We start from the raw sequence: 24,956 nt of genomic DNA, 5'->3' as shown, positions 1-24,956 counted from the left end.
CATTGGTAGAGTGTTAGGATGTGAGGACAGATGATCAAGATGAAAAAAGTTAATAGGTTATAGATTATATATATTCCAAATGAGTGCCAACAGGTTACTTCTCTTTGCAGCATGTGACAGGCCTATTACCTGCTCCTCCTGTTGAGAAGAGGATTCCATGTCTCCTGTATGCATGTAGGCACAACTATGCCACCTCATCCTGCATTTTTGTTGTTGTAAAAACGTGCAGAAAGAGGCAAATTAGCATAAACTCAGTGACGATCAGCACGCCTGCGCGTGACAAACGCTTTGTTCTGGAGTGGCAGCGTTGAGTTTACTTCTTCAAACACCCCACAGAGAAGACTCTTACGTAATACACGAGTACATTACGCTGACGTCACTTCTCGGGCCGTTCATTCAAGATGCGTGCACACTGTAGGCGTACTGTACACCACCTAATCGCACAGCGAACACAATGTCCCTCAATCTGACACACGTTTGGCCGCGGTCACGTGTTTGCCGCCTCGGCCAATCAGAGGTGTGGAAATACGTATGACGTCAACGGCAATCCAGAGACGAACACAGCCCAATATGGCAGCGCGTCTGTAACTGACACCCCTCTGTCACTTCATTTGTATTTAATTGTTTTACGCCACCTACGAACAACTTGTCGGTAGGTAGGCGGCCGAGAGGCCACGGAGCCGTGGGTAGCTCTCCCTCCGTATTGACCCCCCACGGAAGGCAATTGAACCGCAACGGCTAACGGCTAACGGCTGCGGCTGCCACCGCGCGCCGCACGTGACCGAGCGGGGTCAAAAGGGGAGGAGCGACGTCGTCGCGTGCGCTGTACGCTGGAACACCGAGTTCTGCTCGACGTAGCTAGGCAGCGGTAACGGCTACACCAAGTGGGGGCGGGGGGGTGGACTAAGTCACCGACACGCAACAGACGGCACGCGTCGACCCGGCTCTGAAGCCCGGAACGTCAGCACCCCTCCAGCGGCGTTGGAACAGGACACGGTCGAGTTCCGCTTACTATTGTGTGTTTTTTCCGCTGTTCCTAGCTCGTTAACTGACGTTAGCGGCTTCACTTTTGTCCGTCGAAGCTCCAGCGTTTGCCAAATCGAGTTGGCGCGCGAGTTTAACGTAACGAGCCGAACCGCATTCTCCTCTTATTAACTAACGCTACATGTATCAAGTTTGTTATTAAGGTTAACCTTTTATATATTTATGTTTAGACCAATTAACGTAACTACAGTACCGGTGTGTTGGCGACGTTACTTTGACAGTATGTATGGTAGCAATGGCGTCGGGTGTTTTTAGTCAGTTGAGTTGATGGAACACAATGAATGGATGGTAAAAAACTAATATTATCTTTATTATATAACGTTACATAATGACCTAATACTAGCCTTTATTTTAAAGCATCTTTGAGTGTCTAGAAAAATATTATTATCATTATTATTATGTTTTTGTCATTGTACTAACCTGTAACTGTCCATTAAAGGCAGAAAAGTCTAACGTCAATGCAACTTGTAAAACCAGGAAGTGGCAGTTATTTTACACCAATACATTGAAATAACTTAAAGATATGATATGATGTATACCTTTATTCGTCCCACAGTGGGGACATTTAAAAAATCACAGCAGCGGTGCACATCAGAGCATTAATAAAAAATAATTATAAAACACAAAACTAAATACAAAAACTAAATACTAATACTAAATATACAGGGGGAAAACAAAGTAAAGTGCTGAGTTTGCCAGGATCTCCAGCGATCTACTACAGTTTGTTGTGCAGCCTGACAGCAGCAGGAAATATATATATTATATATAAAATATATTTAATATGCTGCCCACCTACAGCAGGAAAGGAGATGAGCGCCAAGAGGAAGGCGGATAGTCACTTGAGAGTGGCAAACAGACCGCGCCTCATGAAGTTTGGGGGCACCCGGGCTGATTCAGAGAGAGACTCTGGATTCTCAGGTGTGGCTTTGCTCTCGCAACAGTTCAATGTGCTTGGGGTGTAAAGCGTCGCTGACTCGAACCCCGTTAACACTTCTTCCCCGGTCTACAGATGCAAGCTCGGAGCACATGAGCACAATGGACAACACGGACTCTGAGGGTTCCCCCCGCCGCCGCGTCGTACGCAAGGCGCCGCAGACCTCTGGCTCGGTACCCCAATCCTCTCAGCTGGCTGTGGTGGGAGGCTCCTACTCGAGCCTTTCTCCCATGATCATCATGAACAACGTCCTCCTCGAGCAGGTACGCCTCTGCAACGCTGCAAAAACGATATAACTCTGCAGCACGAACTTTACTACGCTATCTGTATGGAGGAATTATTTGCTTCCACACTAGTTCAGCCCTCAATCTTTTAACTTCAGGCAGTCAAATCCGTAAAGCTGCATTGTAATTGTGCCTGTGGTTAATTTGAATGCGTGTTCACATTCCAATCACAGCTGCCTGGAATGTGTTGCCAAAAAAAGACTGACCATTTACATAGCGTCAACACTACAGTAATGCCATTAAATATTGTATATATGAAAAGATTAGGCAATGCAAACCTATAATATTAACCTGATTTATTATTGGGTCGTGGGTTATTCTTTTTATCTGTTCATGCAAAAGATTTGGCCTCAAACAGTTAATTAAGAAGACCAGATTCACTTTTAATCAACTAAACTCAATAATATCATCCCTGGCCATGTAAAACTTTATATTTTTTTCATTGATTTGATTAAATGGCTCATTTCAATCACATTGCTCTTCCTATTGAAATAGAATCGTTGCCGGCACAGTGTGTCTCGAGCTGAGTTGTTTTGTCTTAATCCTTTTTAGTATTTCACTACTAGTTAATCCCCGATATGAGAGACACCAAGAGGTCGGTCTCAATGAATGGACCGCAAGGCAGCCAGCACGTGTCATCTGATCCTCTTGAACGAGTGTGACCAGGCCTCTCTATTACGGTCCGGATGGAAAATACTTTAATGATCTTGTCGTACAAAAATAATGTAATTGTCCCCCAGAGACAAAGAGCATGAGACATGGAAAGCACACCTGTGAGCGAGACATGGGGCGAAGAGAAGTGAAAACAAAACTCTATCTGATGATGTAATGTGAGTCCGTGGCTTAACAGTGACGCGTAGAGAACGACACTGGAGTCTCTGCAAAGGGGGATAACCTGAGATCGACCTCAGACGGCTGTCTCATGAACCGGTCCCACGCGGGGTTCAGTGGATCTGCATCAGACACGAATCCCAGAAAGGGGATGTGAGAATTACAGACTGGGTTATGTGGCTACGATAAAACATTGTGGGCGGTGGTGCCAATACTATACTGACGATTAATCAACAGGCATATTTTAAGTCTTGATAATGTGAGTTATGTGTCGAGTAAATGTGGGGTTCCAGTCACAAAGTGTATACTTTATGGTTGCAGTTACAAACTTTCAAAATATGTTTTCTATTGTGCCTAAAAAACAAAACAAAAAAACTCACGTAAAATAGAAAAGTGATTGTGTAAAAACATTTTTTTTAATGTAAGCGCTGACTTTTTACTTCTCTTTCTTTGCAGCCTCGGGATAATTCTCCCGCTCTGACGCCGTGGCACTTCAGCCCCGCGGTGGAGGTCGTCCAGCCCGCGGTCCAGCAGCCTCAGGTGGTCTTCCTTCAGCCCGTGGTCTCTCGTCAAGCTTCCCCGGCCTCCAAAGACGCCTCCTCCAGACACCGGCGCCCCAAGAAGTTTCTTCCGATCCTGAAATCCTACCCCAAGATCGCTCCGCACCCCGGAGACGCCTCCAGTTCCTCGGGGAGAGGAACCGCTTCCTCTTCTTTCTCGTCTTCGTTTCACTCCTCCTCCTCTTCTTCTGGGTCAGAGAGGAGGAGCGGTCTGACCTCCAACAACCATGAGCACTGTCAAAGAGAGAAGCATCAGAGACACCTGAGTGGTGGTGCTCGTGACTCTGCCTCCACCACCCCCAGTGTCCCCGCTCCACCCAGCACCACTTCGCCTCCGCTCCAGAGCCGACTTCCTCTCCCCGCCACAGGAACCGGCGCCGGCAGCAGCCCTGCCACTGAGAGGCCTCCGTCTGTCGTTCACCAGGCAGAGATTTACACCTCCCCGTCTGTCGCCGAAGCCGCAGGCCGCGTTCTCCGGACGGTCACCCGGGAGATCGGCTCGTCGGAAGACCGTCCAAACGGCGAGGGTGGCGTGGACGCCAAGAGGAAGCGCTTCTGCAACACGTACAACATCCTGAGCAAATCCGGCCTGCTGGACATCGCGCTGCGCACCAAAGAGCTGCACCGGCAGAACCGGCGCTCCCAGAGCGACCTGAACCGGCTCAAAGAACACACAGACCTGTTCCTCCGGGCTCTGTGCAGCGGGGACGCCGCCGTCTGGGTGAAGCTGCAGGCCGACCTGCAGGAGGAGGACCGAGAGGGCGGCTCAAACCGGTTTAAAGACAGATTAGACCTGGACTAGCGCTCGCAGTAATCCTCTCGAGGGCCGTGGTTTGGGGGTCGGGGGGGTCGGAGTGTACAGAAGCGAATGGACCGAAAGTAATGTGCTTCGCCATCTCCCCCCCCCCCCCCCCCCGACTCTCTCCCCCCCGGCGGTGTTCTGTGGCCTACATGTTGGCCGCCTGAGGGTCCTGACACACCAAGCCTCAAAGAATTGGTGCAGATAACGACTTTTTGTCGCTTAAAAGTCGCACTCGAGCTCGTCCGAAACCTCGTGGAAAGAGAAACGCCATTTGGCTAAAGGGTTTGTTGAAAAGGCTCAGAATTCGTAATGCTCCAATTAGGAATCGAGAATATCAAAAAGGACGCGGAGCGTGCTCTCTTGAATCAACACGTCGCTTTTATGTTCCCCGTGGTCGGCCAGCGGTCTTCAGCTTGTGAGAAAAGAAACCGTTACAAAGGTTCTTTGTGGAACCATAAATGGTTCTTCTATGGCATCGCTCTGAAGAACCATTTTCGGTTCCACAAAGAACCTTCATTGTTCTGTGTTGTGTGACATTTCTGTTCCCCTCATCCCGACATGTCGCTGAACATCCGTCAGAGTTTGTACAATTATTATGAATTATTTAACTCAACAGTTACACATTTCAATGTCAAATTGAAGTGAATGTTCTCGTGTCACGTAGAACGTGTCTCCGGTTTCTTGCCCAGTCGGCGTCTTTTTAAATAGACTCGCGTGCCTAAAGTGTCGTTTCTGTTTTGTTGTTATTGATGCATTCGTCAAACTTGAAGTGAAACATTTGTCTGTTTGCGTTGAGATCTTCAAGTTGAGCCTCCCATCATGTTGATGGCGCGGTCTGACGGCACAAACCAAGTAAAGCACATTCTCCAGCACCCCGTGTGACGGCTGCTTCCTGTTCAACCATATTTATCAGTGAGTTTTTTGAGTTTTTTTTATTTTGAATATATACTCAAAGGATGTAAGTTACTGTGGCAACATCGTCTTCACTGAAGTGCAGACGGTTCTCTGTTGAGTTCCCGTCTGTGTGACACCTCCATCTTGGATGAGCATCGGGTCTGTTCCTCTTGATGGAGATCAGCTTCAGGACTCCAGAGTCCACATTTCTATTCTATTCTTTCATTTGAAAAGGGAAAGCTCACCAATTACTAATTGAGAGAATTAGGAACCGGAAACAAGAGCTTCGCTTAACATGAACGTAAAAAAACATGTTTACAAGTTATGGCCTTAATATCCAAACTTAATGCATGACATAGAACTTTGCATTTGCACTAAAATAATCTGAGAGACGTTTGAGACGATTACTGACCCCCCCCCCCAAATGAGGCATCGAGAGCAGCACACTGCCGTGCATCCATCGTCGGATTTTCTTAACTATCGGTTTGTTGTTTTCTCAAAATTAAAGATGTTTTAAAAAAAAATATGCTTTGTATTATGTTTTGTGATGATAATATACTCGGCTTGTCATTGTATCCTTTCTAAGGAGTTAAAAAGTGTATGTGTCACGTTTTAGTGCAACTAAATTAGTCTTTGCACGATGAAACTCGGCTTTCGGAAAGACTCGGCTTTTGTTTTGGGAAACCAGCTGATGCGTTCACGTTCTTTATTCTACAGAAGCAACACAACAAATGCTACGTCTGAACACCCAGCCCTCTGGCAGAAAGAATGAGGCGGCGCTGAAGGAGTCGGAGGTCATCTCACCAGTCCCGCGGTCTGACCCGGATGTTTTGTGCTGGCCCAGGATCTCCCCTCTGAACTCCCCCAGCTTCCCACAAACCCTCCTAGTCCAAATGCTCCGGGGGTTTTGTGCCTTCCCACCATAATGAACGGGGTTCAAGAGAGCAGCCAAACTGGCTCCATCTGCCCTGATGTGCACACACACACACACACAAGTAAACAGACACATGCTGTATACTCTTTTTTAAAAATTTTTTTATCAAGCTTCAGAATTCCCATAATTCTTTCATGAAGGAACCTACATGTGTTCTTTTGTGCCTAATACTTTTTTTTTATTTCTCAAGTTGAGATTTTTAAAAAGGCACAGTTGGCTCATTGCAAAACATGTTGAGATTAATAGAAAAGAAAACAATATTTTTCACATGGCTGTAATATGTGTGCTCTTGTCACTGTAATAGAGCAGTTCAATACATTTTAGGTTCGAGGCTAAAGCAAAAAGAGCTGAACGCCCGCTTTAATAAATAAATAAAGTCTAAATCAACAAATACGTATTCAATCTATATCTTAAAGGGTCTTCTGTGCCAAATAATTATTCAATAATCTGTTTTCTGATTTCTTCCGTTCACATTGTAGTTCACCATTTCGACCGCTAGGTGGCGCCGATGACGCACCATCTGTCACCGGGAGAACGGAAATGGGAAATAAAAAAACCGGAAGCTGTAGGTGATCTCTTATCGCCACTAGATGGCGACATTGCAACGCGGAGGACGCCAGCTACCGTTCAAACAAACGAAGAAGAGGAAACTGGACTCTCACTTTTTCTTTAGCTCAGCTTCACAACAAAAACGAGGTAAACGAAATAATCCCACGTTACAGAGGATTTAATGACGTTAAATCTACGTAAAGTGTCTCATCAGCCGTTGAGATTCGACACCAAACGGCTCACGGCTGCCAGTCGGCCCCGGGAGCTAGTTTGGTAACTGCTAACCCTGCTAGCTAACTTCACAAGATAGTCTGTCTGGTTGTTTCTTCTCTCCCCTTCAACACAATTTAAACTCGCTGTGCTTTCGAGCTTCGGCTGCATTTAAGAACCGTCTCGTTTTCTCGTGTGTGTTTATCATTGTGTGTGTTTTTAGCGACACGTTCACGTGCCCATCCGGCGGTCGGTGATGGTTTCGACACCCAGGTGACCTGGACTCGACCCCGATGACCCGACCGAGAGGTTCACACCCGGCAGCTCTCGTTTGAGGTCCGATTCGTCTTCGAGTTAATCGTAGAAGGAAAATGTGCGCACTTGTTTGACGGCTCTGTTGTTCCAGTCGACCCGGCAGGTTCCACACAAGGTGACCCATGCTTTCTGATGAGCTCGACTCCAAACCAGAGGTGAGTTTCCCCTTATTGCAGAGACCGTGTCTTTTAGAATAACCCATTATTAATAGTCCCCTGGTTCTTCTCTCTCTTTCCTCCTCGCAGCTGCTGGTTCAGTTTGTGCAGAATGCGTCCATCCCGCTGGAGCAGGTCCTGGAGGACTCGGGGTCCAAACACACCTGTCTGCCTCTGTGCGGCCCGCTGGAGCTCACAGGTGAGCAGCTCTGGTTCTGTCCACCACGGACGCTCCTTGATGCTTTTAATCCGTACATTGACAGTCAGACTCATGACGAGACGTGGGGAAACGTTTGGAAAGGGCTCGCTTGTAGTGATGAACTTACAGACAGAGGTTCGTACGGTCATGGAAAACCTGGAAAAGTCATGGAATTATAAAAATGGTCATTTCCAGTCCTGGAAAAGTCATGGCAAAAACTTTAATCAGAAAAGTTTTGGTAATTTATGGAAATGTTGTTGTAATCACATGTTCATTCATGGCAAGTGTGAAATAATTAATACGTTTTTTAAAGAAAGACGCTCAAAATATAAGCCGGCGTACGCTCTCGATACGCAAAATGTTCTAAATGTTTCATGTTTATACTGAGATTTCAGTTTAGTCATGGAAATTTGGTTTAAAGTCCTGGAAATCTACTGGTCAACATGTGTGAGAACCCTGTACAGAGGAGCATCCGCTGGGTCTGAATCTCTCATCGCGTGGTTTTTGGGTGCAGCTACTTTAACATTTGTCTGTTCCATAATGGAAACTAGAACGGGCACTCGGTAGAGCGCATAGCTTCGCATATCACAAGATTGGGCATTGAGTTATGAACATTTTGGCATTAGTTGCATGCCAATTGGATAGAAATTGACCGCTATGGTAAAAATAAGATTTGGACCTTTTCATGACCTTGACCTTTGACCCGATTGATCCCAAAATCTAATCAAATGGTCCCCGGATAATAAACAATCATCCCACCAAATTTCATGCGATTTGGTTTAATACTTTTTGAGTTATGCGAATAACACGCATACAAATAAATAAATAAATACACGGCGATCAAAACATTACCTTCCGCATTTTCAATGCGAAGGTAAAGATGAGTTTTTATACCTTGTTGCTTATTTCCCAGTGGAAGCCGTAGTTGTATTCATGTTGGTTTCTCCCCTCCAGACGGAGGCCTGAGCCACGAGCCGGAGCGCTGTTCTCCGTCCCTGTCGGCGCGCGGCCCGTTGGCGGTCCACGCCGCCCCGTTGGCGGTCCACGCCGCCCCGCGGGCCTCGCCCAGCCCGCCGCCCGTCCTCCACGACCTCCAGCAGGCCGACGGCCCGTCTTACGTCCTGCTGAACCTCGCCAAAGGTAAAGGACCCGTTGCGTATTCACACGGTCCTCAAAGTGTTTCCTGTTTGACGATCCACTTCCTGTTGGATTCCAAACGGGAAATTATTTCATTAAAACCTGCGAGTCTGATCTAGTTTCGGTGTTTTGTGATCCTACAAAAGAAATGGAGGGGGAGGGGGGACACACACACACACACACACACACACTATCATGAGGATCCGGGAATACATTTTTATTTTGGCTGGACGTAATGCTGATGTTTGCAGCTGTATCCTCTGGGTTCATCAGTGGCAGGGCGGCCGTGTCGGTCTCCAGCGTGCACCCTGTGTGCTGTGTTCAGGGACTCTGTGCACCCTGTGTGCTGCGTTCAGGGACTCTGTGCAACCTGTGTGCTGCATTCAGGGACTCTGTGAAGAATCGGTGACGCGGAGGATAGGAAAGGCTTTTCAGCAGAAATAATCTCTTTCTGTCTCTTGTGGCAGTGAATTGAAATCCTGAATAAAGAGTTATTTAGTCTCTATTTATAGTATTTATGTACTTCAACATGTGCTCCCCTGTTTCCCATTAAAAAACAACAAACTCTTCTTCTTCTGCTCCTTCTTCCGCTTCTTCCATCTGCTTCTCCTTCTTCTTCTCCCGCTTCTTCTTCTCCCGCTTCTTCTTCTGCTTCTTCTTTTTCTCCTTCCACCTTCTTCTTCTTCTTCTTTTTCTCCTTCTTCTTCTCCCGCTTCTTCCATCTGCTTCTTCTTCTTCTTCTTCTCCCGCTTCTTTCTTCTTTTTCTTCTTCTCCTCCTCCTTCTTCTGCTTCTTCCCTCTCAGGCATCACAGCCTCCTCGGAGTCCCTGATCTTCGCGGCGGATGGCGGCGGCGAGGACGACGACGAGGGCGTCTCGTCGGGGGACTACGGGATCGACGGCAGCGCTCCGTGGTACCTGCGCGTCCAGGAGCTCGCCCACGACAGCCTGCTCGCCGCCACGCGTGCACAGCTGGCCCGGGACGCCAAGGCCAGCCAGGACGCCAGAGCGGCGGGCGCCGCCAACGGTAACGCCTTTTTTAAAAATGTGTTTAGGTGCAAATGTTGCTTGTAGTTGTGATGATAACCTCCGCCGGTCTGCTTGGAGCAGGCAATACACATTAAAAAGATGAGAAATGAGGTCGTGACGAGAGGAAAACGGAAGTTAATCGTCAGCAACGGAAACGAGAGACGACGTGAGATCAGGAGAAAACTGTTTATTAAAGGAATATCGAGTTAATCTCTCCATCATCACGAGGAGCGTGTGGACAGAGGACATGCTGTGTTGACATAATAAACTGACATTTAATGTCTGTTTAATGACATACCACTACTTTTTTATGATCAACTTTATTCTGACTTTATTATGATAATTTTTTTTTTTCAAAATTATAATCTAAAGTACGTCTTTTTTTATTGACATTTGGTAAACATACTATATTGTAACGTTTTTATTAGTTACTATGAGTTTTTATGTGACATACTTCTCATAGTTATCATTATGACATTATATATTTTATCACATACTATAATTTTTGGGACATTTTAGTCACATAAATAGACTTTTTTAAGGACAATCTCATAATTATTTTTTATGACATACTTAACTAAATTATACGATTTTATTGACATGCATTGTTTTTATGCTGCACTTTTATGACGTACAATACTATTAAATACTTTTGATGAAATACGACATGACGACTTTGCCAGATAGACAAATCGAATTGTAAAAAGTTAACCAAAAAAAAGAGGTGTGATAATCAAAGTGTTGAATTATTTCCATAATAGTCGAGCGCCGCTTAAGCCAAACACGGCTCCGCCCCTCAGACTCCTCAACATGGCGCCGACTTGGATTCTTCTTGATCTCTTCTCACTCGGTTAACCGTGACGCCATCGTCTCTGATCTGCAGTCGACAGCTCGGCAGGAGTCGGCGCTTCATCACGACCACTTTTACCCCCCCCCCCCCCCCCCCTCCAGGCGGAGAGATAAACTAAACGTCAGATGACCTTCAGGACCCCGTGACCTCTCTGCCTCTGATCTTTTTGAACTGAGCCCAATTACAGCCAGAGGTCCCGGTTAGAAAAATAATACGAGAGTGAAGTTTATTTCCATCGCTGCGCTCCTCTCTCTCTCTCCTCTCAATCTCTCTCCTTCTCTCTCTCCCTCTCCTTCTCTCAATCCTTCTCTCTCTCTCCTTCTCTCTCTCCTTCTCTCAATCCCTCTCCTTCTCTCTATCTCTCTCCTTCTCTCTCTCTCTCCTTCTCTCCTCTCTCAATCCTTCTCTCTCTCCTTCTCTCAATCCCTCTCCTTCTCTCAATCCTTCTCTCTCTCCTTCTCCCTCTCCTTCTCTCTCTCTCTCTCCTCCCGACCTGTTACACAACCGTGTTTATGTTACAGGTGGACTTTCTTGGCACTGGTCTTCTTGCCTCATTAGACCCCCCCCCCCCCCCCCAAGTGAGCAAAGGAAAGATGAACACCTTTTACAGTCTGTGTGACACAAAAGTGAAAGACTTTGCGTTTCTTCTTGTGAGCCGGTGCTCAGGAGGGCTGTGAGACAACGTCTCCGCCGCCGGATGAAGAGCTGCAGACTAAGTGGTTCTGGTGTGGGGCTAAAAGTCCACTCTGAGCCAGTGTGACGGCCGCCCTCCCACTAAGAGGCTGGAGATTAGACAGGTTCCCTCAGCAGTGGGGTATCGGAGACGGATGCATTATTGCCGGCACGCCGTTGGCAAAATTGGAGCCGTTAAATGCATTTACACGGGGGGTCCAGCAGGTGAAAGGGGAGTGATTGCATTCGGCTTCGTTGTTCTTTTTGTTTGTTCTCCGGGTCTCAGTCGGTAGCCGATGATTAGCTACAGCCGAGCTCCAGAGGCCGGCCGCCTCGCAATCCCTTTTTCTTCCTTTTTATATTGTTTTCCTGCTCACTTTTCCTCCCCTTGTTGCCTAGGCGATCACGCACACAGCGTGACATCGGACGGGGAGAAGCGGGAGCCGCCGCCTCGGAGCAGCCGCCCGCTCGCCAAGCAGGTCCTCCGCTGCTCGTTCGAGGGCTGCTGCCGGACGTTCACCTGGCCCGCCCACCTCAAATACCACCTCAAGACACACCGGTAGCACACACACACACACACACACACACATGCAAGGTGACATAATAGATTCAGGCAGCTGTTCCAACAATAGGCCATTTCCAAAAAGCATCAACCTGTGTGAATCGTGATCTTTTTGAGGATACGTTTTCCAAATTGAAAAATAATAATGAAACTTGCAGCTGATTCAGCGCACAGCTTTTTTATTCAAGTAATTACGCTTGCAACTATCTTCAGCTGTTAGTGGAAACCTTAAAGCCTTAAATATTAAATAAAAAAACAACAGATTTTTTAACTATACACTAGATATTTTTTGTAACACTTCTGTTCCTTCTGCGTGAGATAAATCTGTAAAACAAAATATATTTGTATATATATATTATATATATATACATATATTTTATAAATTATTATATATTTGTATATATATATTATTATATATATATTTAGAGGCTGATCATATTGGCTAAGGGCACCTTTTTAATTCCCTTATATAATTACGGTGATATTATTTTACATAAGATACATGAGATAATTGTGCTGAGGAGGAAGTGTGTGTTTGTCCTGCAGGAACCTTCTTTCAGTGTCTGAACAATCTATTTGCGGTCGTCCTGTCTGACCTTGTGGTAGTCTGTCTCCAAATGAGCACACACACACACACACACACACACTCTGAGGCTTGTTCTTGCTCGTCTGGGCTCCCAGGAACGACCGAATGTTCCGGTGCGGCGCCGAGGGCTGCGGGAAGAGTTTCTACGTGCTGCAGCGGCTGCAGGTCCACATGAGGACGCACAGCGGCGACAAGCCCTTCACCTGCAAGGAGAAGAACTGCGGCAAGAAGTTCACCACGGCCGGCAACCTGAAGAACCACCGGCGCGTACACACAGGTGGGGCGAGATCCTCGCGTATAAAGGCCCCCGACACGCTGGAGGCGAGAACCGACTCGGGGCCACGCGACTCGCTTAATGCTTCCTCGGTGGAGATTACCGGAGTCAGCAGCTCTGGCGCCTCCATTTCTCGCTCGTCATATTTTATTTAGGGCGACATTAAGGCTCGTCGAGCGCCCGGCTCACGGGCCGCTTCTCCCACCTCGAGGCCACGCGGCGTTCACATCGCGAACGTCTTCCTACGGGCTGTAAAATCCACCAAGTCGGGCAAAATCATCTTATATTTGTTTATGTTTTAGTGCATCGTGGGTTCCACAATGTGTGTGTGTTCTCCCAGGGGAGAAGCCGTTTCTGTGCGAGGCAGATGGCTGTGGGCGATCCTTCGCCGAGTATTCCAGTCTACGGAAACACATGCTGGTGCATTCTGGTGAGTGGGACGTCTGAGCGCTCGTCATCGACGTCGCCGCGGCGCAGATGTTGCCGCGCACCTCTCGGAAAGAGATATATAATATATATATATATATAAATAATCTCCTCGTTTGTGTTTCCCAGGCGAGAAGCCGCATCACTGTGGGATCTGCGGGAAGACGTTCTCCCAGTCCGGCAGCAGGAACGTCCACATGAGGAAGAGGCACGGCGAGGAGGAGGGGCTCGGCAGCGAGAGCAGAGAAACAGGTCTCTCTTTCTTTTCTTTTTTTACACACAGTGGGTGGTTATGCTGATCCATGGGATTATGTAGCTTCCAGCTGCCCATACATTTTGAGACCCGCGTGGAGATGGTGTTGGTTTACGTTGCATTTTTATTTTTTGAATAATTAATGACTTTAAAGCACTTAAAAGTGTTTCATTTAAAACGTTCGTTCTTCGGGGCTCAGCAGCTTCTGCAGAAATCAGGTTGTCAGATTTCTCAGATAAGTGATGATCCGGTAACTCAGGTTCACGTCTTCCAGCTCCTCCTGACTCACTGAAATGGATTTCTGCCGTCACCTTTTCACAAGTCACTCTGATAAATGAGATTTCTTTTCTCCCAGAGTTCACTCCCAGTGTCCGTTTCACTGCCTCTTCAGGTGGAAAGTCTTCCTCAGTGAGCGCTCTGCATTCCTACATGTGGTCTGATTGGACAAGATGGGTTTGAATAAATAAATAAAAGTATTGCTGTGAAGCAACGGGAGCAGACCTGAATCACCGCAGAGGAAACGCTGCCGACGCTCTAATTATAATTATTTATTCGGGTCAGCCTCCCAAAGAAGTCTTTAGTGAAAGAAAAAGCAGATGCTGGATGAATATTTAAATAACTAAAATAGTGTCAACTAGACTTAAGTCGGCAATAAGCAGATTTCAGTCTCGAATATTGATTTCTCTCCTCGTCCGTGACCTCCAGGCGAGGCGCTCACACACAGCAGTCTGCTGGAGGCGGACGGCGGGATGGTCACCATGACGACGACGACCGTCGAGCCCATGAGTCTTCACCACGCCATGCTGAGACCGCCAGGTGGGGAAAAAAAATGTGTTTGATCACCGCCGGGTTTACGCAGATTCTCCATCGCTCGGTTATCGATCGCACGCCGTACATTTTTACAAGAGCCTCGCTGTAAATATTTAATGATTTCTAATGCACGTTAATTTAAAGTTGTAATATTTAAATCGACCCGCGAAGGGTTGTACATCATCTTCTGGGCCGTTTCTCCAATTTACACAGTGATATTATTATTGGTGCTAATAGTTTGACTGATATTCTCTGTGATCTAGACGTCATAGTTTTACTAATTTAACAATCCACGCCTACAGATTAAACCCCCTTTTCCCTTTTGGCGCTTTCGTATTCTCAGTATTCCGAGGGTTTCTTTGCGTATCCTTCAGTTTTATTTCCCCCAATTTGTCCCGTCAGCATTAATAACAACCAAACCGCCGCCGGGTGACCGCTTGCAGAAGCTGAAGGTCGGGGGTCCGGTGGTCTCGGCCCTGGAAGGCGCTCCTCCGCTCCTATTGGACGGCGCTCACGTCTCCTCTGTGTCCCTCCCTCCAGGCTCTGCAGACTCCGTGGTCATTCTCTCTCAGCCGCACGAGTTGGTGACCATGACGACTGAAGGCCACGCCTACGGCGACCACGTGGTGGCGCTGCTCTAGGACCGCGGCGACACAAATCACTGACTCCACCCCCTGTAGATATTTGTAATTAACAACCGATGAAGGTTTTATTTTGACAGTTTGTACAAACAACCTTTTTTTGTTTTGTTTTATATATATAAATACTCCCAAAGAAATACTGAGACGGGTTTTGTTAAAGTTTATGAAAATATGTGTACATTATCAATGTAAACAAACATGGAGGTGAGGCTGATATCGTCTGATGGAAAAATAAGGCCCACTTATTTCTAAAATCGCCAATTATTGAAATGCTACCGGACAATTATGAAATATCAAATATCCTTTCATGCAATCTATAAACCCGGCGAGGCCCAAAGCCGCGTTGACCGACCGGTTTATTGGGAACAATCACTCGACCCTCCGGCGCTTCACGTGTTCCGAGCGCGACGACGCGTCGCTCGCTTGCTGCTCGATATATTACACTTGAGGATAATTGCATAAAAAAAAAAAAAGAGAAATGAATAATTACTCATGGGGCGAGTGCTGCCGTCATCACGTGTTTAATGGAGCGGCGCCGAATGAGCCTTAGTGGACTTTCAGGTTGTGGAAGTGGTCCAGCGTGGCGCCCAGAGCCCAGCTGGCCTCCACGTTGTTCACTTTCTTGGTCAACTGGGGAGGAGGGGGGGGGGGGGCAGCAGATCACTTGAATGCCTTTTTGTATTTATTGAAATAAAAAAATTAACTGACACTGTCGAATTTACTTTTTCTATTAACCATTGTGTACAAAAATATATATATATTTTGTCGCGAAAAAGTAGTAAAGTTTTGTCGTACTTAAGAAGTTGGTAGGATTTTTTTTTTTTTATATAAGTAATAAAATCCTAGTGTCATAAAAAGTAATTAAGTATGATAAAGTCAAATTATAGTCTTGTAAATTATTTTAATAAAGGGATCTAGTGTAGAAGTCATAAAGGAAGTCAGTTAAGTATGTAAACAAAGGTCAATGTGTCTTTTCCCACTAAACAACACCAGGCCCGTCGCCCTCCCACAACAGGGTGCTCACCTGCAGCAGGGTGCTCACCTGCAGCAGGGTGCTCACCTGTAACAGGGTGCTCACCCGCAGCAGGGTGCTCACCTGTAACAGGGTGCTCACCCGCAGCAGGGTGCTCACCTGTAACGGGGTGCTCACCCGCAGCAGGGTGCTCACCTGTAACAGGGTGCTCACCCGCAGCAGGGTGCTCACCTGTAACAGGGTGCTCACCCGCAGCAGGGTGCTCACCTGTAACAGGGTGCTCACCCGCAGCAGGGTGCTCACCTGTAACGGGGTGCTCACCTGTAACAGGGTGCTCACCCGCAGCAGGGTGCTCACCTGTAACAGGGTGCTCACCCGCAGCAGGGTGCTCACCTGTAACAGGGTGCTCTCCTTGAAGCCGAACCCATCCTTCAGCAGACAGGTGATGTAGGTCAAGTCCATGCACAGGAAGGAACTGGCGGAGGGAAACCGGCTCATCTTACTGCACACTGGACAGACGAGAGGGAGTCAAGCCCAGACTAGCGAGGACACGAGTCCAGACTAGCGAGGACACGAGGCCAGACTAGCGAGGACGCGAGTCCAGACTAGTGAGGAGACGAGTCCAGACTAGTGAGGACACAAGTCCAGACTAGTGAGGACACTAGTCCAGACTAGTGAGGACACTAGTCCAGAGCGAGGACACGAGTCCAGACTAGTGAGGACACGAGTCCAGACTAGCGAGGACACGAGGCCAGACTAGCGAGGACACAAGTCCAGACTAGTGAGGAGACGAGTCCAGACTAGTGAGGACACAAGTCCAGACTAGTGAGGACACTAGTCCAGACTAGTGAGGACACTAGTCCAGAGCGAGGACACGAGTCCAGACTAGTGAGGACACGAGTCCAGACTAGTGAGGACACGAGTCCAGAGCGAGGACACAAGTCCAGACTAGTGAGGACACGAGTCCAGACTAGCGAGGACACGAGTCCAGACTAGCGAGGACACAAGGCCAGACTAGTGAGGACACTAGTCCAGAGCGAGGACACTAGTCCAGAGCGAGGACACGAGTCCAGACTAGTGAGGACACGAGTCCAGACTAGTGAGGACACGAGTCCAGACTAGCGAGGACACGAGTCCAGACTAGCGAGGACACGAGTCCAGACTAGCGAGGACACGAGTCCAGACTGAGGACACGAGTCCAGACTAGCGAGGACACGAGTCCAGACTAGCGAGGACACGAGTCCAGACTAGCGAGGACACGAGTCCAGACTGAGGACACGAGGCCAGACTAGCGAGGATACGAGGCCAGACTGAGGACACAAGTCCAGACGCCGCCTCACCTTCTTTCGCTCTCTTTTTGAAGTCTCCGACCTCCAGCGCTCCTCCTCGGACCCCATCTGCAACGGGATGATTGGGGGGGGGGGATGATGGTGTCACCTTCCACACCTCTTTAAATGCTACAGGCTCATGAAGGTGGATCCACATGCACATCTCCATAATACTAATAATAAGAGTGCGTGCCCTTTCAGCTCTTAATAACTACACACCTATAGCGCTTCCACGCCACCGGTGACTCACACTCGGCTGCCTGGGTAATATCATCCTGCTAGGTGTGTGTGTGTGTGTGTGTGTGTGTGTGTGTGTGTGTGTGTGTGTGTGTGTGTGTGTGTGTGTGTGTGTGTGTGTGTGTGTGTGTGTGTGTGTGTGTGTGTGTGTGTGTGTGTGTGTGTGTGTGTGTGTGTGGGCGGGCTCACCGATGAGGCCTGCATCCACAGCTCTGTCAAAGTAATAGGAGAAGGCGTAGAAGACGTTGCTGTCCTCCAGCTCGTAGGGCTGGTGGATCACTCCCTCCACCGCCTTCAGGACCTCCTGGTAGCAGCGCTTGTACCCGCCGTCACCTGGTGGACAAACGGAGACGGTGCGGTCAAGTACGCGTCTTCTGAGGGGGAGAAACCAACGCATCGTGACGCGACGGGTAGTTAAAGTTAAAGTCCATTTCAATGGGCTTAGACAACGGAGCTGAAGGAAGGACGGCCTCCCGAACTCCGTCGACCAATCGGTGGCTTTCTTTGTTCTTTATTATTACATTGTTCTAATATGTCCTGCTCTATTTTATTGTATTGGCACTCAGAACTTTAACCTGCTGGGAATTCACTCTGGTCATTGCCTTGTGTATATTTAGTATTTAGTATTGTGTTTTGTTTTGAACTTTTATTTGTATTAATGCTCTAATGGGCACCCGCTGCTGTGATCCTGAAATGTCCCCATTGTGGGACTAATAAAGGATTATCTAATCTAATTTAATCTAATATTGTGCATTCTTTCATACTTAATACTTTATGTTTACTTGTTCTTGTAACTACAACCAACTGTTCCCCTGGGGCTGAATAAAGTATCTTAGCATCTATATCTAGCTATTACTTTTCTCTAGTCGATCACCTATTATAAAATAAAAAGTTTCTTCATGCTGAATAATTTATTTCCTAGAAATAAAGCGGAGCACATCTCCAGCAAACACAATATTTTTCGTGGTGCTTTTGCATGATTAAAAATTGCAGAACATAATGTTACCGGTCTGTCTTTACTCTTTAACATAAGGCGATTAATAATACAGATGTTTGTTTATCGTCACAAAAATATTCATTTTTTTCACATTTGCTCAAATCTTTCACTCTGGATATTTAAAAATTCAAAAGGGATGAAAAGAAAAGAGAAGTGAATTCCCTTCCACAGAAGCTTTGTTTTGATGCTTCAGGTAAACAGGAACTCACCATCTGGGTCGCCGCTCACTCGATAGGCCACACCTCCAAAACTCCATTCGTCCCTGAACTTGTTGGGCAGGCAGGAACTTTTATAAACTCGCCCCTCCGACCCTGTTAGAGAGAGAGAGAGAAGACTCCCAGGAACAAAAAGAATGAAATTCTCTCGAACGTCGAGACGAACGCGTTTATATTTGTGTCTTTATTTGTCGAGGTGTCACAGCGCTCTGCTTCTCAGCCTCTTCTTCACCTCTGTTGTCTCCTTATCATCCCTCTCTCTACCTATTTATAGACATCACACACACACGCGCACACGCACACACACGCACACACACACACACACACGGATTTCCGGGACCTAATTTCCATCACCAATTAATCTTGTGAACTCTCCGTGTCTCCCTGTTTTGCCGTTATCATCCCTGAGCTGCTGTTGCTATGGCCACCGGACGTTATAGTGATGGTGCGTTCACTCGAAAGGGGGAAAAAAAAGAAATTGCGCCGCGAGTATTATTTTTGCCAGCTTATATTTTGACCGTCTTTCTTTTTAAAAAACATATTCATTATTTCAAACTCGGCGTTAAAATAAACAAGTACAAGTACAACATTTTTTTAAAGGACTTTTTTTAAGGCCTGGAAATAAGCATTTTAAAATTCCAGGACTTTTCCAGGTTTTCCATGACCGTAGGAACCCCGTCGTTACCTCCTCCACTCAGTGTTCGTAGATACTGACTCACTGTGGTGTGTCAGTATCTTTAGGAGACTCGCTCACAGACCGTTTCCCCTCAGGTTACCTTCTGCGCCCAAAGCGCCCAGCGTGGCCAGCCGCGCCGCCATCAGTCCGTTTCCGAGGTAACTGGATGAAAGTTTTTTTTTTTTTAAAGGATTGTGATACAAAACCAACACAGACAAGCAAGTCGTTCTGAAAATAGGCCAAACACAACAAATGGTTCACGTCCTCGTGAAGACGCACGATAACAGAAGTTACACGAATTAAAAAGCAAGCGAAGATTCAAAGTTAATTTAAAAGATAAATTACCGTAAACAGAGATCTTTATCAAGGAATGACTTCATGCAGTGAAATGTAAGATTAAGATCTTTTATGAAACGTAAGATTAGGATATTTTATGAAATGTAAGATTAAGATATTTTATGAAATGTGTATTAATTACCTGTAAGTGTACAATTCGAATGATGTGTTGGAGACGCCAAATCTGGCAACGTAATCAGCAACTGGCACCCTTTCAATGGTCTTCTGCGGTGTGGAGGACACAGCGGGTTAGGGATCACTTATTATATTGGAATCTCTAAAAGACTAAAAAACTAAAAAAAACTCGCCCTTAGTTTTGGCAGGAAGGTGATCTGCGTGGATCCTCCTCCCAGATCCAGGATCCCCACTGTCTTCTTGGTGTGTGCATTCAGGTGACCTGGAAAAAACAGTTCCCCGCTTTAATCCAGCAGCCAATCAGAGACGAGCTAATCAGTTACACCTCGAGATGCAATCTTCAAACGCTCCATTGGACACAGACTGCACTCGCAAAGAAAAATAATATGAAATCCAGAGACGGAGCCCCGATAAAGATCAGAGCCCCCCCCCCCCAGCCTTTGGGCGTGAAATTACATTTGTGTGCATTCAGTGTGTGAATATGTGAAGCACGGGGCTATAAATAGACTTCACAGTACTCACCTGTCAGGTAGTTCACAGATATCCAGGCCAGGATGCCTGAGTTGGAAAGAGATTTGCAAAGCAATAAAACAGACATGTCAGGCGGTACATCTTTAGAAGAAGCTGACTCACTAATTTTCACAGAAACTACAACGGTGGAAGAAAGCATGTCTCCACACACACACACACACACACACACACCCTCACACACACGTGAGTCAGAGGCTGAAATGCTGACAAATCAATAACAGACAATAACACCAATTTCCCCACCGCCTAATTACAGACTTTTAAAAGGTCACAAACAACTTTGTGGGGGAGAGCAATCTCATCTGCTTAAGTGTCATCATAAAAAAAAGAACACAAATAATCGGCTGCGTTTTCGCGTCGGCAAGTAGGGCCGTGTCAAGTTTACCTTCATACGTGCCGTTCATGATGCTGACGCTGTCGTCTGGGACCAGAAAGGGAGATTCATCAAACACGCGTTGAACCTGCGGAGGAAGAGAGTGGAGGGGGGGGGAGGGGGAGGGATTGAGAGAAAAGAGCACGAGTGCAACTGAGAAACGGCCTCAATGTTATCTCGTGTAATGGCGGCTCATCCAGAAGGTGCCCTCCTCCTCCTCCGCCTCGAAGGGATTCATTAATTCCCTCAGGGGGATTAATAACGTACCGTTTTATCTTCCCCAGGTGCCCCGGGGCCCATCCATTACGACCGTATCCCCTTCCACACTGAGCTCACGCCACTTCGATAACAATACGGAGAAATGCTCTTTCTTCCTCGCCCCCCCCTCCCCCCCCCGGATAAGAGGCTGCACTTTGCCGAGAGAGTGTCAGACAACGTAGCGCCGCCACGACGGCCCCGAAGATAAAGAACTGCGCTTTTTGAAAGAGGTCTCGACGGCGTGTCGCGTGTCTCTGTGTGTGTAGCGTTGAGCTCTGTGTGTGTAGCGTTGCGCTCTCGTCCTACCTGCTCCAGGAGGACCCGGGCTTTCTCTGCGGCGAGCAGCCGGAGTCCGGCCGTGGCTCTGAGGACCAGCGGCGTTCTCTTCCACTCCAGGCGGGGCACCGTCTTCCTGGCCACCTTCAGCAGCATCCTCACCGTGTGTCCGGCCTTTTGAAAAAAATACATATTTATTATTATTAACCCTCCTGTTACCTTCAAATGTACTGACATATTTTACCCGTGGGGTCAATTTGACCCCAGCAATTAAAAACTCCAGAAAATTATTAGAATTATTATTGATTCCCAAGTTTAAGTGTGAGGTACTTTATGTGTTTGTCGACTACCTAAATAGCCTTTTAACCCTTGTGTTGCCTTCGGGTCATTTTGACCCGAATCAATATTACACCCTCCCCCCGCCTTAGGATTAATTTGACCCCATTCAATGTTTAATGTCGGTGTTCTTTCGGTAGTCAACAAACAAACATAAAGTGCCTCACACTTAAACTTGGAAAACAATATTAATTCTAATAATTTTCTGGAGGTTTTAATTGCTGGCGTCAAATTGAACCCAAAGGGTAAAATATGTTAGTAAATATAAAGGTAACAGGAGGGTGTAATATTGATTCGGGTCAAAATGACCCAAAGGCGGGGGGAGGGTGTAATATTGATTCGGGTCAAAATGACCCTAAGGCAACACAAGGGTTAAATAAATAAAAAAGTTGATATTTTCTTATATATTTTACACAGTGAAAAACAGCCTGGGGTCAATTTGACCCCAAAGAACACCGATGGGTACAAGTTGTGTTCAGGACAGTGAAAACATATCAGCATGGGAATTTTAGGTTTTTCCAGTTGTCTCCAGTAAATTAGGAAAAGTCATGAGATATGAAGCAAAAAAAATAATGTCAATCATTTTTTTAGAGACGTTAAATATTGAATGGGGTCAAATTGACCCCAAAGGTAATAGGAGGGTTAAAAAATAGACAGACAACGCTAACGAGAGCTCGAGCGTGGAGAACACTTGAAGCGTTGCATATTATTTGTTGTAGTTTTTCTCCGTTCCGTTCATTCGCGATGCTTTCCGAGGAAGCGGGACGCCGTCGCCCTTCAGCTCGATGTAATCGATTGGACGATGAGCTCACCATTTCGGGGGAGTCGGCGTACGCTGACAACCCGGGCTTTATGGAGTGGAACATCTCATTGTCCAAAATAGGCAGCTCCTCTATAAAAAAAAGAAGAAAAGAATAATACAAGATCCGCCCACATCAAATATGCAGCAGCTATTGAAAGCGTTCAGAGCTCTAGAGTGGCGAGACGCAGGATAAATATCCGTGTGTGTTCGAGAGGAGGCGTGGAGACTGGAATCTGACTGAAGAGGATTCATTCTCCAAGAGTAAACAGTGAAAAGTAAACAGCCGAGTGTAATCTACGTCTCGTGAGGTAAAGGAAAAGGAAAAATGGAGAGGTTTAAAGCGACGTAAGGCTGTGAGGATATTTTAAATTCAATTTGCATTGTAAATCGACTGATCGCGGGACATGTCAATACACGACTCGTGCGATTCGACCTTATTCTCAACGCTTCGCGACCACGTGTGAAAGAGCGGGTGAGGCCGGGGTCGGGCGAAGACGCCGGATATTACCCGAGTCGCCGTGGATGAAGGTGTAGACGTGGACGCGGGTCCCCGTGCTGCCGGCGTCGAACATCACGGCGTAGAAGATGCGGCTGTGGTTGGCCGGGCGGCTGAGTCTGGGGAGGAGGCTCCCGAAGGCGCCGGGCAAATGCGGGAGGGATGTCCTGACCCGGGCTCGGCTCGGCCCGGCGACGGCGAGCAGCGCCAGGAGAGGAAGCGGCACGGCGAGCTTCATCTTCACTCTGAGGGAGTTCAACCAACAACAAAAACGGATATCACACGTCTTCTCGTGGGTGCTCTCTGAAAGCTGCTATTCTATTTAAATGTGGGTTTGACTGCTCCACGCTGATGCTGACTGGTTTTGGGAGATGGACCAGTTAGACCACACCCACGGGGAGACTCTCCAGCCAATCAGAGACGCACCCAAAAACTACCTGCCGAGTCGACTCCTGGAGAGCATTTAGGAAAAACATCACATCAACGCCGTGTTTGACTTCATTCGGTGGACTTTAATCTTTTGATCTTCGATCAATACGCGGCAGCTCGTGTCTCAACACAACTCAAGATCGCTAATGTGAGAAATTATGAGGCGCTTAGAGCCTCGGTGGGGCGGCGAGGAAACGCCCGGTGAGACGAGCGCTTCTGCTCGCACAGAAGATTGAGACATTTCGTAGGTGAGGTAATTTGCGGCACGTGAAATCAAATTGAAGATCTAGAATTAAAAGGCGTTTAGCTGGAGCTGAAGTCGAAAACAAGTTACACAAGATGCTACAACTAGACTTACAAATGAGACCCAAGCCTCGGCCCCTTTATCAATTATTCACCACCGAAACGTTTCATTTGTGCCCTAGATTTTTGCTCATTTAAAGCTAAAAAATGCTAAACATCCAAATACACCAGGCTTTGTGAATTGATAGAACTATATATTTTGGGTGTAAGGAAAGCTTTTCATGAGGATGCATCTCAGTACGTTAGAAGAGCATGTATTTAAAAGTCTGGCAGTGTGTACTTAACACTATGGTTTTTATGACATTTATATTAATGCAAAAATAATCTGTGGCTCCAGAGCGGGCCCCACGCTCCGAGCAGAACTAAGGGAAGTGTGTCGACCTTGGAGAAGAAAGATATTCCATGATTCACTTAAATCCCATTATAATAATGCTCAGTTTTTACTAAACTAAATGAATAACTTGCTGGTTTTATGGCTTAAAAGGCAGCAGACACATGCAACCTGGAGGCTGTTCTCACTGCCACATGATCACCGGTATTTATGAATATTAATTAACAAATCATGCAAAAAATACTGTCCCGAGAGATAAATCTATACTGGGAACAAAAAGAGTATTTTGTGATCACCACTGGGCATACGAGTCATATTTATAGGGACGATTTCGGAAAATGTTTCATGAAACTCTGGTTGAATGAATTTTAAATTAAATGTGTAATATAGCAAAATCATTCTTGGTCATTTATGATATTTATAAACTGGATCTTTCTGTGGCTGCCTCACTTAATAACGAATATAAAAAGCAGATTGCACTAAACTTGTGTTACAATGCATCTAAAAAGGTAACGTCTACTCAATACTATCCTCTCTAGATTTTACTCCTTTTTATACCATTTTTTTCTTATTAAAACGTAACTATTTTGGGGGGGAGGCATTATATATATATAATATATATATTTGCCTTCACACTAAAAATAGTTTCGAAGAACATTATAATATTTATATATATATATATATATATTTAAACGGCTGTCGGGCGTGACGCAGCTCTTCGTTTTCGTTAATTCTCGGTCAACTGACGTTACGTACGACGTCAGTTTGCGTGAACGCTACGTCCAACGAAGCTAGGCGGCGAAGTTCGTCAACACGCTCGTTAACGTTCGCCAACGGCCGCCCGTTACCGCGAGTTTCTTAATAAAATAAAATGAAACAAAAGTATATATCTATCTGTAACGGAAGCTTTCTGAAGGAACGAACACAGTCGAAGCTCTCACCATGACGGACGTCCGACGACGCGCCTCTCTCTC

General features: G+C 46.6%; 3 protein-coding genes across 7 annotated transcripts; 2 read left to right on the top strand and 1 right to left on the bottom strand.

Annotated features, from left to right (window-relative positions):
- Nucleotides 1–568: 568 nt before the first annotated feature.
- On the top strand, nt 569–5,327 carry cipcb (CLOCK-interacting pacemaker b). Of its 3 annotated transcripts, none has more exons than XR_008833417.1 (4): nt 569–1,962; nt 2,054–2,241; nt 3,550–4,894; nt 4,964–5,327. XR_008833417.1 is itself a non-coding variant. In XM_056428710.1 (4 exons), the coding sequence occupies exons 2-4, from the start codon at nt 1,854–1,856 to the stop codon at nt 4,453–4,455; spliced, it is 1,203 nt and encodes a 400-aa protein (XP_056284685.1). In that variant the 5' UTR covers nt 569–1,016; nt 1,843–1,853; the 3' UTR covers nt 4,456–5,327. The 3 variants fall into 3 exon arrangements, 2 of the variants coding, with proteins under 2 accessions (XP_056284685.1, XP_056284686.1); XM_056428710.1 differs by having other exon boundaries at nt 569–1,016; nt 1,843–1,962; nt 3,550–5,327; XM_056428711.1 differs by having other exon boundaries at nt 634–652; nt 1,843–1,962; nt 3,550–5,327.
- A 1,075-nt stretch (nt 5,328–6,402) lies between these two features.
- znf410 (zinc finger protein 410) lies at nt 6,403–14,991 on the top strand. 3 transcript variants are annotated; one of them, XM_056428372.1, is made up of 12 exons: nt 6,403–6,979; nt 7,266–7,378; nt 7,449–7,512; nt 7,603–7,711; nt 8,666–8,851; nt 9,653–9,874; nt 11,798–11,957; nt 12,642–12,823; nt 13,161–13,250; nt 13,376–13,498; nt 14,205–14,315; nt 14,850–14,991. In XM_056428372.1, the coding sequence occupies exons 3-12, from the start codon at nt 7,480–7,482 to the stop codon at nt 14,948–14,950; spliced, it is 1,317 nt and encodes a 438-aa protein (XP_056284347.1). In that variant the 5' UTR covers nt 6,403–6,979; nt 7,266–7,378; nt 7,449–7,479; the 3' UTR covers nt 14,951–14,991. The 3 variants fall into 3 exon arrangements, with proteins under 3 accessions (XP_056284347.1, XP_056284346.1, XP_056284348.1); XM_056428371.1 differs by having other exon boundaries at nt 6,404–6,979; nt 7,461–7,512; XM_056428373.1 differs by lacking the exon at nt 6,403–6,979 and adding an exon at nt 7,003–7,105 and having other exon boundaries at nt 7,461–7,512.
- A 104-nt stretch (nt 14,992–15,095) lies between these two features.
- Nucleotides 15,096–24,940, bottom strand: LOC130202667 (ectonucleoside triphosphate diphosphohydrolase 5-like). Its single transcript, XM_056428374.1, has 14 exons — nt 24,924–24,940; nt 22,932–23,162; nt 22,434–22,513; nt 21,316–21,459; nt 20,764–20,839; nt 20,370–20,405; nt 20,021–20,109; nt 19,855–19,937; nt 19,477–19,538; nt 18,695–18,796; nt 17,678–17,821; nt 17,264–17,320; nt 16,317–16,432; nt 15,096–15,580 (listed from the first exon to the last, which is right to left on the bottom strand). The coding sequence occupies exons 2-14, from the start codon at nt 23,155–23,157 to the stop codon at nt 15,497–15,499; spliced, it is 1,299 nt and encodes a 432-aa protein (XP_056284349.1). The 5' UTR covers nt 23,158–23,162; nt 24,924–24,940; the 3' UTR covers nt 15,096–15,496.
- Nucleotides 24,941–24,956: the final 16 nt, after the last annotated feature.

The sequence above is a fragment of the Pseudoliparis swirei genome, chromosome 12 (assembly GCF_029220125.1).
Source record: "Pseudoliparis swirei isolate HS2019 ecotype Mariana Trench chromosome 12, NWPU_hadal_v1, whole genome shotgun sequence".
Classification (NCBI taxonomy): Eukaryota; Metazoa; Chordata; class Actinopteri; order Perciformes; family Liparidae; genus Pseudoliparis; species Pseudoliparis swirei.
Note: the sequence above shows the minus strand (reverse complement) of the source record. Positions and strands in the feature narration are given on the sequence as shown.